The sequence below is a fragment of the Petaurus breviceps genome, unplaced genomic scaffold, assembly GCF_028583685.1.
Source record: "Petaurus breviceps papuanus isolate PSGF00001 unplaced genomic scaffold, PetGlider_PUasm1.0 214, whole genome shotgun sequence".
NCBI classification, from domain to species: Eukaryota; Metazoa; Chordata; class Mammalia; order Diprotodontia; family Petauridae; genus Petaurus; species Petaurus breviceps.
This window is the reverse complement of record NW_027185863.1, coordinates 11,404,375-11,416,691: the sequence shown is the minus strand read 5'-3', so window position 1 is coordinate 11,416,691 and position 12,317 is coordinate 11,404,375. Positions and strand designations below refer to the sequence as shown.

The 12,317-nt window shown below is 37.5% G+C and overlaps 1 protein-coding gene across 1 annotated transcript in view; it reads left to right on the top strand.

Moving 5' to 3' along the window:
* MCF2L (MCF.2 cell line derived transforming sequence like) overlaps positions 1-12,317 on the top strand; it is a 386,575-nt gene that overhangs the window by 2,875 nt on the left and 371,383 nt on the right. Inside the window, exon 2 of the mRNA XM_069094090.1 lies at positions 6,794-6,985. Within this exon, the coding sequence (XP_068950191.1) occupies positions 6,814-6,985 (172 nt within the window). The 5' untranslated portion in view covers positions 6,794-6,813. The remainder of the gene's footprint in view (positions 1-6,793; positions 6,986-12,317) is intronic.

Here is a 12,317-nt window from a genome sequence, read left to right as displayed (position 1 = left end):
CAACTTGTTGAGATTTTTTTTCCCCTGAAAGCTAAATTGACTGCCAATCAACTAATTTTAAAAATTCTTGGAGTAGTATAGAGCCACAACTAGAAATTTTTTCACTTGGGTCAAGGAAGAGACAGAGTAGGGACTCCAGAGTGTGTAGCAGTTACCTGAGGTGAGGCCCTTGTAGGATAGGAAGTAATCCCAAGGATGCTGCTGATTTCAGAACCCTTTAAAGTACAATGTCCTTGAAAAAAATCCCTAGTTATCCCTCTAGTTTTGGCTCTTAGAAATTGGAAGGGAACTAAAAAAAGTACATGTATGCTAGACCACACAAATAAGTGGCTTACATTGTAGAATTTTTTCTTTTGTCTAGTATGATAGATACCTCAGTGTTATGTGGCCACTACCCGAACTAGGAGTTAAAAATCTAAAATGCTTAAAATGAGCAAAACTGACCAAGTATACATGAACAATGAAAAAAAATTTAAAAAGTTAAAATGTTAAGTAGAAATAAAAGGATGATTCTTTTTTTTTTTTTGGTGGAGTTGCCAATAAGGAAGAAGCCATAAGTAGAGGATGGTAGGAGGAAGACTGTGTGTGTGTGTGTGTGTGTGTTTGTGATCCCATCTATTTGGAGGACAGAACTGATGGAAGAGGTGGGATTTCAAGACCTACTTTAGTGAAGAAGAGGAGATGGTTTAGTTGGGGTTAAAAGGAAGGAATTCTCTGTATAAGAATGTTTTGGAAGAAGCATCATGAGTGAACAAATGGTAAATGTTCTCTCCTGCTTTTTGGTAGAAAAGTGTCAGACTATGGTTTTGAAATGTTTTGTACACCATCAGACACAGGGTCCTAGGATCTCAACAGTGCAATACTGAGATCTACATCTGAACAAGAATTTCCATTATGATATCAGCAATAAGTTGTTATCCAGTCTTCATTGAAAACTTTTGATGAGCAGAAATCTCTCCTTCCTTGCCATTACCTCCTAAGGCATCTCATTAAACTTGTAGATAATTCTGATTATTAAAAAGGTTTTCCTTACATCAAACCAAAATCTTTTTCTGCAATGCTTATCCATTTTAATGTTCCTGGTTCTGTACTCAAAAGCTCTGCAGAACAAGTCTGCCATAGAATTGCTTTTCATACAATTGATACACTTCAAACACTCCCATTCTTTAGTCAAAACTGTTTTTATAATAATAATAATGATAATTTCTAATTGTCAAATATTGATAGATGAATCCCACATAAACAAAATTTCCTTTGGGGAAGTCCACAGAACCACTGGTCTAGTCAGAAGGGCCTGAAGGCCTAAGTTGAAGTGGTTGGTGGCTTTGTGAGTGGAGAGAAGATGAAATAGAGAGAATTTTGTGGGCATAGAATCAGGAAGATGTAACAAGTGATTGACGATGATAGTGAGGGAGAGGGAAGTGCCAAAGATAATGCTAAGATTACAAACTGGGAGATGGGTAGAATGGTAGTGTCTTTAGTTGAAATAGGAAAGGTTGGAAGAATGTTGGATTAGGGGTCAGGGAAGGGTGGTGTATATAAATTCTGGTTTTGCACTTGCTGAATTTTCTATAGCTATGAGACAACAGCTGGAGTTGAGGAAAGAGACTGGATATGCACAAACAACTTCTTGAAAACAATTCTAGAATTCTAGAATTTCTCTGGCAAGAGAAGCCAAGCTCAATGGCCTATAGTTTGCAGCCTCTAACCTTTTTTTGTTTTCTTAAATTGAAATATCTGCCCTACTATTTCTCTATTATTCTCTCTTTTTCACAAAATTGGTTCTCCATTATTGGCTTAGCAATTACGTTGTCTCGTTATTTTCCTACCGTAAGATGTAGTGGTAACTTGAAGTCTTTGAAAAGAACTGGAGGATCTATGACTTTCTTGTCCTTTATCTCAGGTTTCTAATCCCTGTTAACAATTTTTGGTCTATGCTTCCCAGTCCAAAAATCATTGCCCTTAGAAGACAACACATAAGACAGATATGAGTTGTGACTTATTACTATCTGTTACCATCATTCCACATACCCAACCTATACTTTTGTCTCTATCTTAATCTTCCTCATGCCCCCAAATGGCTTAAACAGTCATTTTTGTTGTTGGTAGCATTCACTACCAGTGCTGGCTCATTTGGGAGTTCACTATCTTTACATAATTCTTTTCCTTAAAATAAATTTTTCATCATGAGAATAATACACTTTGATCAAGTAGGATTTATACCAGGAATACAGGGCTGGTTCAATATTAGGAAAGTTGTCAATTGTAATTAATCATATCAACAGCAAACCTAGCAGAAACCATATGATTATCTCAACAGATGCAGAAAAAGCTTTTGACAAAATACAACACCCATTCCTATTAAGAACACTAGAGAGCATGGGAATAAATTGAGCCTTCCTTAAAATGATAGGTAGCATCTACCTAAAACCTTCAGCAAGCATTATATGTAATGGGGATAAGCTAGATGCATTTCCTATAAGATAGGGGGTGGTGGCGGTGAAACAAGGATGTCCATTGTCACCACTGTTGTTCAATATGGTACTAGAAATGTTAGCTTCAGCAATAAGAGAAGAAAAAGAAATTAGAGGAATTAGGATAGGCAAAGAAGAAACAAAACTATCACTCTTTGCAGATGATATGAGGTATACTTAGAGAATCCTAGAGAATCTACTTGAAATAATAAAAAACTTTATTAAAGTTGCAGGATATAAAATAAACCCACATAAATCATCAGTATTTCTATATATTATGAACGAAGTCCAACAGCAAGAGATAGAAAGAGAAACTTCATTTAAAGTTACTGTAGACATTATAAAATATTTGGGAGCCTACCTGCTGAGACAAACCCAGGAACTATATGAACACAATTACAAAACACTTTTCACACAAGTAAAAGATCTAAAAAATTTTTTTTGGCAAATTTAATAATGGTTAACAAAAAAGAGAAAAAATGTACAAAACAAGGGATAAAATATATTCACTATTAGTCAAGACAGAGCCAAGCAAATGGATAAACAACTAATAACAAAAGATGAACTTTTGTTCATGTTCTCCACAGTCAGCTCAAAGATTTACCTTGGCTTGATTTCTTTCATTTGATCCCTGTTATGTTAGAGCTCACCTAGTCCATCCCCCTCATGTATAAGGTGAGGGGGATGGATTAGTTAAGCACTAACATTTCTTGCAGTTCTAAATCCCCAATCCTAATTTTTTTCTTTTTTTATTTAAAATATGCACATTATACATTATTTAAATATAATTGTAATCTGTGTATGCAGGCCCAGTTCTGCTGATTTTTGTTTTCTATCGCCTTGTATAGGTTTTTCCTTATTTCAATGTATACTTCATACTTATCAGAATTTAAAAAAAAATAGCTCCTCACACTATTTTTTAACAGGATGTGGCAGTATCCTGTCCATATCTTGTTTGTACATCATTGTTGCATGTTGTCTCTGCCATTAGGCGGGGAGTTTCTTGAGCATTTGGCTGGGTTTTTTTGTTTATTTTGAATGTATTGCCTTTTTTTGTATCTATAGCATTTAGCACAATGCCTAACATAAAGCAGATTCTTAATAAAGGCTTGTTAAACTAACATGCTACTTTTTTTTTAGCCCCCCTATCTTTGTTTCTTGGGTTTTTTTTTTTTTGTCTTTTTGGAGGGGAGAAGGCAGGGCAGTTGGGGTTAAGTGACTTGCCCAAAGCCACACAGCTAGTCAGTGTCAAGTATCTGAGGTCGCATTTGAACTCAGGGTCTCCTGACTCCAGGGCCAGTGACTAGCTACTCCCTATCTTTGTTTCTTGTTAAAATTTTGCTATTCATTTTTAATATTATTTTTTTTAAGCAATTGGGGTTAGTTATTTCTGGGTGTGGTGCTAAGTATCTGAGCCTGGATTTGATCCCCAGGTCATCCCAACACTGGAGCTGGTGCTCTTACTTGCTGAGCCACCTGGCCGCCCCTAAGCAATTGGGGTTAAGTAACTTGCTCAAGGTTACATGGCCAGGTGTTTCTGGGTGGGTGCTAAGTGTCTGAGCCTGGATTCGATCCCCAGGTCATCCTGACACTGGAGCTGGTGCTCTTACTCGCTGTGCTACTTGGCCACCCCCATTTTTAACATTCTTTAAACAACTTTTGAGTTCTAAATTCTCTCTATCCCTCCTGCACCTCCCCCACCCATCGAGAAGGTAAGCAGTATATCTCTTATATAAGTAAAATCATGCAAAACATATTTCCATATTAGCCATGTTGCAAAAAAACAAAAAAAATCAAGTGAAAAAATTATCTTCTTACTTTAAAGAAATTGTCATCAGTTATTTGCCCTTTCCCCCCTCCCCGCCCCCCGTCCCCATCTTCTGTGTATGTGTTCTTAAAAATCTAAGCTGGGTAAATAAGTTTCCTGTGTAGTTCCATTGGTTTCTTCTGACAGTTTTTTTCCTCTTCAAAATTATTCCCGTTTGGGTCTTTCTTTCAGGGAGCATTTGTCTTGTGTGACCTCAGGCAATGCAAACAGCTAGTAAAGGAAATGGGATTTGAATCCAAGCCTCTTGATTCCAAACTCAGTGCATTCTTAATTATACTCTCTAAAAAATATATAAAATAAATTATACTCTCCTGGCTGATTATGGAGGACAGTGGATACAAGCTAAAAATTTGGGACTTTGCTTTGTCCCACTTGTCCACAGTGCCTTACATGTATTGTGGTAGTTATTTAATGTTTTATTGAATTAAAGAATGGAAGTAAATTGAATGAAAGGAATTGCTGGAAAAGAGCATTGTACAATCTAGGTAGGCTGAGACTGGAAGTAAAGCAAATATACAAATTATTATGACTTTATTATTTGTGTAATGCCTCCTTAAAAAAAAAGCATGTTCACATGCATCTTCTTTACCTTTCACCCTCCTGCTCTAATCCATATTCCTGGGCTATCCTAGAACCTATGGGGACCACCACAGCAGACTATACAAGTGTCCTTCCTCTCAAACTTTCTGCTCTGGGATCCTAGATCCCATTCTGTATGCATCCAGTGCAAGAACACTGTAGGAGGAAGAACTTTCACTGTGAGGGGAAAGTTCCTCTTGCCTTTTCCTTTTGACCTTTCCATCAGCCAGGGCATCCAGAACCCATTTGGTCTACTTGACTCTTCCCTTGGCTTGTATGAGAAGGGACTCATCAGCTGGATTCATTCTGGTGAGATGGAAGACCTCCAGACCTTACCATCTGCCCTGCCTTTGTGTCCTGCAGATTCCTGGCACTGTTTGTTAACTGATTGGGCCTTGCCATCCACCCTGCTGCACCTTTATGACTTCTCTGCCTTTTCATCTGCCCTGAAGCCCAACTTTTTTCATTTGTTGTCTCCCCAATTACAGTGTGAACTCCCTGAGAGCTAGAAATGACTCACTATTTCTGTTTATATCTCTGGTGTTTTGCACAGTGCTTGACACTAAGCAAGTGATTAATAAATGCTTATTCTGTCACCTGTTGCACAGAAAGTGTGATAGTAGGAAAGGTGAAAGTATGTATAAGCCATAAAAGATAAATAACAGAGAAATGACTAAATACTGAAAGAATTAAATACAGGGCAGTTTTACTGAGTTAACTTTAAAGAGGCAGCATACAGGGGCAGTTAGGTGGCATGGAGGGTAGAGTAGCCCTAGAAGAGGCCCTGAGTTCAAATATGACCTCAGAAACTTACTAGCTATGTGACCCTGAGCGAGTCACTTAACCTCAATTTTTGCCCCCTCCCCCCCCCAAAAAAAAACAAAAAAAGAAGAGGCAGCATGCATGGTAGAGAACTGACCTTTGAGTTAAGATGATCTGGGATTAAATCCTGTTTCTGGTACATATGAGCTGTGTGACTGAACTTCTCAGCCCCCCAAAGTACTTTTTTTTTCTCTTTGGAGGGGGGAAGGCAGGGCAATTGGGGTTAAGTGACTTGCCCAAGGCCACATGGCTAGTAACTGTTAAGTGTCTGAGATTGGATTTGAACTCAGATCCTCCTGATGATTTCACTGTGCCACCTAGCCACCCCCAGAGTAGCTCTTTTAAGACTCTTGGTTGCAGAAATCAAGTTGATATTCAGTGATAAAGGGTAGGGGAGTGGCAAATAGACAAATAATTGTGGGAGTACCCTAAAACAATGAAATCAAAGCCCCCCCCCCAATCCCAATATTTGTGTCTAAACACTTTCAGATAGTGTATACTTGGAAATATAATTGCTAACTTTTCTAAAGCTCAAAATAGCGAAAAACTTCCTACAAGTTCTTTTCCTAAACTTATTTCATGGGCAAAATAATACATTTCTTACTTATTCTGAGATTCAAGTATTGCCTTATTGACATAGAAGCACTGAAAAAATTCTGAGGTCATCTTAATAAGCAGCCAGAAACAGTTTTTGCAACTTTGCCAGGGTAATGAATTAGGAAGTGTCATTGAAACTAAGAGCTTAAAAGATTTGGAAATCGTTGAAACAACAACCTAAATGTCAAGGCAAAAACCACTATTTTGAGCCTTAGAGGTGGGAGATGTATTTTGACTACCTTCTCCCGTCAGATTCTAGAGTTGTAAGAGAAATTTTGCTGTGCAAAATTATTTTATGGATTCCATGAAATTTCTACCCCAGAAAAAAATATTTTTTAAGGTACAGTGCCCATTTCAATGTGAATGTGGCCAGAACCTACAACCAGTTTATTGAAACAATTTTTCTAAACACGTGAAAAAGACAAAATACTCTTCTAATTAACTATATTTTTGGTAGCCTGATTTATCTCCACATTTATTTATTAAATTGCAGGTAACCACTCAAGCTCTTTGATGTTTGACTGTTGGAGGTTTATCCTGTGCAAGGAAACTGGAAGTAGCCATTGTTCTTCATCCCCATCTCAGACTAATGAGGTCAAAGAGGAAGAAAGTGAGCATCAGATTGATGTGTCTGATGTCATTCAGCTCATTCAAGATAAACAGCAGGTGACAGTTATACAAACAGGTAAGAGCTTGGCATTTCACCACTTACGTTTTAGAACTCTAGGATTCTTATTAATCAAGCTTAAGAAGGCACTCTCCTGGGTATCAGCTCCTGGGTAGACAAGAAGGTGCTTTCAAAAGCTGATTAGCTCTTATGCCATAGGAAATAATTTGATAAATGATCACTTCTCTCAGTGGTTACTCTAGTAACTTGAAAGGATTGAAGGAAGGATTTGACTGCCTGAGAATTGCATTGTGGAAGAATCTGATACTACTTGTCATAAGAATCTCAAGTAGTATCCAGTACTTGGCTGAAGAAGGGGGTGTTTTAAAATAGATTAAGTTCTGTATTTTGAACTACCTTCAAACCATTTAGAATGCAATCATGTGATGAACCATTTTGGTGTAGTGGAAGTATACTGGATTCAGAGGAACAGGACCTGAATTTGAATCCTGACTTACTCACTTACTACCTAATGATATGGGGTCAAATGACCTTAATCTCTCTCTGGTCCTCTGTTTCCATGTCGGTAGAGTGATGTTGTGGGACTAGATCATCCAGCTCTGACATTCTGTGTGTGTATAAATAAAGCATAGAGTACCTCTCAGGGAGGAATATTTAATAGGCTTTGCTTTATTTTTAAAAACATAAAAGAGCTATTGTTCAGGTGTGATGTGTCATCAGAGCAGATTCCTCTGTGCCAAGCCAAAGAATAATGATTGAAAGCAGTCGGTGAAGCAGACATGTGGAGATAGTCCTAAGGCTTTAATCAATTTGAAAAGCTCCATCTGGATTAAGGAGGTGAGGTCAGGACAACATGCTTCTGTCTGATCCCCTCACCCAATTTAAAGTTCTCAGTGCCCTTCTTAATGGAGGTCCTTGCTTTCCTTTTATTTCTAGCCACGCTTCATTATTTCAGTATTTTTGTTGTTGATCCTGTTGATTAGTCTCCCAAATGAAGGTTAATTTGTTTTCTAATGAGCAGTTGTGCCTTCTTTCATCTTGAATGAACTGGAGTTATTAGTAGAACACTATGATATTACTTTAATAATATGTAAAATTATACGTACAATCCTGTTTTCCATGGGCTTCATGGAATTGAGTAAGGCAGAGCCAAAGTAAAACTATCATGGCTTTCTAAAGAGGATAGAATGTTTGATCTTAGAGAACAGGGAGGTTACAGCTATTGTTCACAGTGAAACAGTTTGATAGGGCAGCCTCTCTGAATGAGAGGTGGTGTCTCGTGGAAAGAACACTGATCTGAAGGCAGAAAACCTGGGTTTCAGTTCAAAGCTCTGAGCCTTACTAGCTGGGTCACCCTGGGCAAATAACTTAATCCCTCTAGTCTGGGTCTTTTCACTTATAAAATGGACATAATAAACCCCACTCTACTTAGCTCACAAGATTGTTGTGAAGAAAAGTTTTTCAAAACAAAAAACCTTAGAATGTCATATAAATGTGAGTTATTTAGGATGATCTTAGTGCTCTGTGAAACTGGGCTTTTTTTCTTCCTATTTTAATTTGAAAGCAGAATTGTAGAAAAGGTGTATTTTTGCTTTGTTTTGGTGAGTGGAGGCCTAAATCGGTATGTTGTTCAGTTGTGTTCAATTCTTTGTGACCCCATTTGGGTTTTTTGGGGGCAGAGATACTGGAGTGGTTTTCCATTTCCTTCTCCAGCCCATTTTACAGATGAGGAAACTGAGGCAAATAGGATTAAGTGAATTGCCTGGGGATCACCCAGCTATTAAGTGTCTGAGGCCAAATTCAAACTCAGAAAGATGAGTCTTCCTGTCAGACCAGGTACTCTATCTACTGTATCACATGACTTAGTATAGTAGAGTAGTATTATGAGATAGTTGAAAAAATGTTGGAGTTAATTCAGCAAAAAAATGTCAGTAAGAATCCTGCCTCCATAACTTATTAGCTGGATGATCCCAGCCTAGGTGGTCTCTCTAAGTCTTAAAAAATGGATATGATGATGCCCATAGTATCTACCCCAATGGGTTCCTTTGCAAAACTCAGTGCTATAAAATGGGAGGCAGTGCAGTAGAGTGGATAGAGATCCTCGAAGGACAGAAGAGCTTCCAAGTCAGGAAGACATAGGTTCAAGTTCTGACTCTGATGGTGCTGACTGTTCAGCCCTGGTAACCTCTCAATGCCCCACCCATTGTATTATTAGGGATACTTTTCAGATAGATGATACACAATTTAGGCCAATATCTTATAGAAAGATACCTATAGACTTTTTTCCATTAACCTTTACTCAGCTGCTGCTTCATTTCCTAGGCTGGAGTTAGCTCTTATTCACTTTGGATCTCTTAACCGGGGGACTGGATTTCCCTGGGTCTTGTTCATGCACGAGCATTTATTAACACACTGTGTGGCAGGCACTATGCTAAGTGGCTTAAAAATAATATTTCATCTGATTCCCAAAACAATGGCATCTGGAAGGTAGGTGCTATTATTATCCCCATTTTACAGTTAAGGAAACTGAGGCAGACAGAGTATGAGTGATTTGCCCAGGGTCAACCAGCTAGTTCTCTGAGTGTCTTAGGCAGGATTTGAACTCAGATCTTCCTAACTTCAAACTCAGTTCTCTATCTTCCTAGGTTCCTTATGCTTTAGGGTTCCAGTATATTTTTGGCTTTCAGTGGGGAAAAAAAAAACCTCCTCAGGTAAATACAGTCAAGCCTTTGCTGTATTGCTAGCAGAAGAGCCTGTTGGTTGTTAGGGGAAAGGCTTTGGATTTTGTTGCTGTTTATTTGTTTTTCTTTTTGAGCCCCTGTTCTATTGCTGGTCCAAATACAAATTGGCATGGTCCTTTTCTGGTTGGAATAGGTTTTCACAGTCACGGGATTTTTCTTGCTCTGCTCCTAATATCTGCCCACCATCCAGATACACATGGTTTCAGATGATCTGCTCTAGGTTCTTTGCAGGTTTCTAGTCTGTATATATATATATATATATGTATATATATATTTATATATATATATATATATACACACACACCCCTACCTACATAATACATATATAATATATAATACACATATATATATAACACACAATGTAATATATCATTCATACATGCATACACATAATATATAATTCATACATACATGTATGTGTGTGTATATATGTATAGTTTAGGAGTCCTTAAGACATGCTGCACACAGTTTTAAAAAGCATGAAATTAATTAATTCTCAGTTTTTATCTGGGAGTTATTTTATCTCTTAAAAACACATTTAACTATACTCCATGATTTTAGAACCAAAGATATGAACAGATTTTAGTGCTTCTAGGATAGAATATGGTTTTCAAAAACCTGGATATAAACTCATAACGTCATAGAACCCTTCCTATCTCCAGTGCTTTGCATAGAGTAAATGCTTAATAGATGCCTTATTCACTTGTAGAACCCAATACCCTCATATTTTAAATGGGCAGGAAATGATTGAACTACATGACTTTTGAGGTTCCTTCCAATTCTCTGAACTAAATATTCACGTCTCTCCCTTGGATAGTTCTGGATGAAAGCTGACAACATCACACTCTACAATTCTCTTTTCTAGCATCCATATACACCACAGTCCTTCTGTTTGCATTTTTATCCGTCACCACCTGTCTTCATTTTAAAGTGTATTTGTAACGTGTTCCAGTTTCCAGACTTGCAGATTGTTTTTCCTTCACTATATTTTAGACTGGCTGTTTCCTGATCAGTCACATGCCTTACAATAACAATGACATCCACCATTTACATAGCCCTTTAAGGTATGCAATATTTTATTCATGTGATCTCATTTTTATTCTCACAAAACCCTGGGAGTTAGTGCTATTATTATCCCCATTTCATAGATGAGAAAACTTTGCCTTCTGTTAAATAAATGCCCTGTTATCTTTCAAGGGGCAAGGGAAGAAGCATTTATTTAGTGCCTGCTACATGCTAGGCATTGTCCTAAGCACTTTACAAATAATATCTTAATTGTCACAGCAACTCTGGGAGTCAGGTGCTTTTATTATCACCATTTTACAGTTAAGGAAGTTGAGGCAGGCAGTGGTTAAGAGACTTGCCCACATAGCTACTGAGTGTCTGAGGCAGGATTTGAAACCTGGTCTTCCTGACTTAAGGTGTAGTACTCTATACAGTACATAATGTAGGTGTACTGTAAAATCCCCATTGTGGAGTCGGGCTCAGTAAACAGATTGACAAAGTCTTATTTTATTTAAATTTTTTTTTTGGGGGGGGAGGGCAATTAAGGTTAAGCGACTTGCCCAGGGTCACACAGTAAGTGTCTGAGGCTGCATTTGAACTTGGGTCCTCCTGATTCCAGAGCAGGTGCTCTATCCATTGTGCCTCCTAGCTGCCCTCTACCTAATCTTATGCCTTCATTTGGAAGATCTATCTTACTCTTTCTATCTCCTCTCATTGCAAAAATTCAGTTTTATAAAATAATGGAGTTTCAAGGTAACAATAGACCTTAAGTTACATTGTGACCCTCAAATTTCCACATTATGGGAATATTTACATAGCTAGGAGCCCTGTATAAATTGTAAAAATTGTTTCTCTATTATTATGTTTTTATTTCTAATACTTATATATTCAAATGCTTGCTTTAGGCCTGATGTGAGAATTATACTCATTTCTTCCCTTAGAGAATTTAAATCTTCCAGACTGACTTTTAAGTTTATTTCCCACATAGATTTGTTTGCTGGCTACGAGGAAGAGAGAAATGTTCCAAAGTATTTAATAATTACTAAAACACAGGTGCAGTTTTGTTTTTCTGATTTTTTTTTTTACCCTACTCCACCAATTGCATGCCTTATGAGATATCTGACAGGCAAAATGAGGCATTTCAGCATAGTATTTTAGCATTGGGTTTTTTAACCTTTCCATTTGAGTAAATTCATTAGGAAAATTTGCAGGTTTTGTGGCAGGTCATATGATGGGGAAGTGACAGAGTGATCACTGAATTCTGTGTGAATTCTCATCTATGTTATATAATCTCAGAGCATTGAAGTTGGAGTCAGGAAGAGCTGAGTTCAGATCCTGCTCCATACACTTGCTAACTATATCACCCTGGGCAAGTGATTTAACCTTGCTGCCTGCCTCAGTTTCCTTATTTGTAAAATTGAGAATGATAATATTATCACCTACTTCCCAGGGTTGTTCTAAAGATAAAATATGTTAATATTTGCCAAGTACAGATAAAATCTGTTAATATTTGCCAAGTGCTTTGCAAAACTTAAAATGTAGTATAAATGCTAGCTGCTTTAATTATACGGAGGCAGCTGTGTCTAGATACTTGTAGCCAATTTAGTTGAAACTTGGTCTAAGAGTCAACTTACATCTCAAGT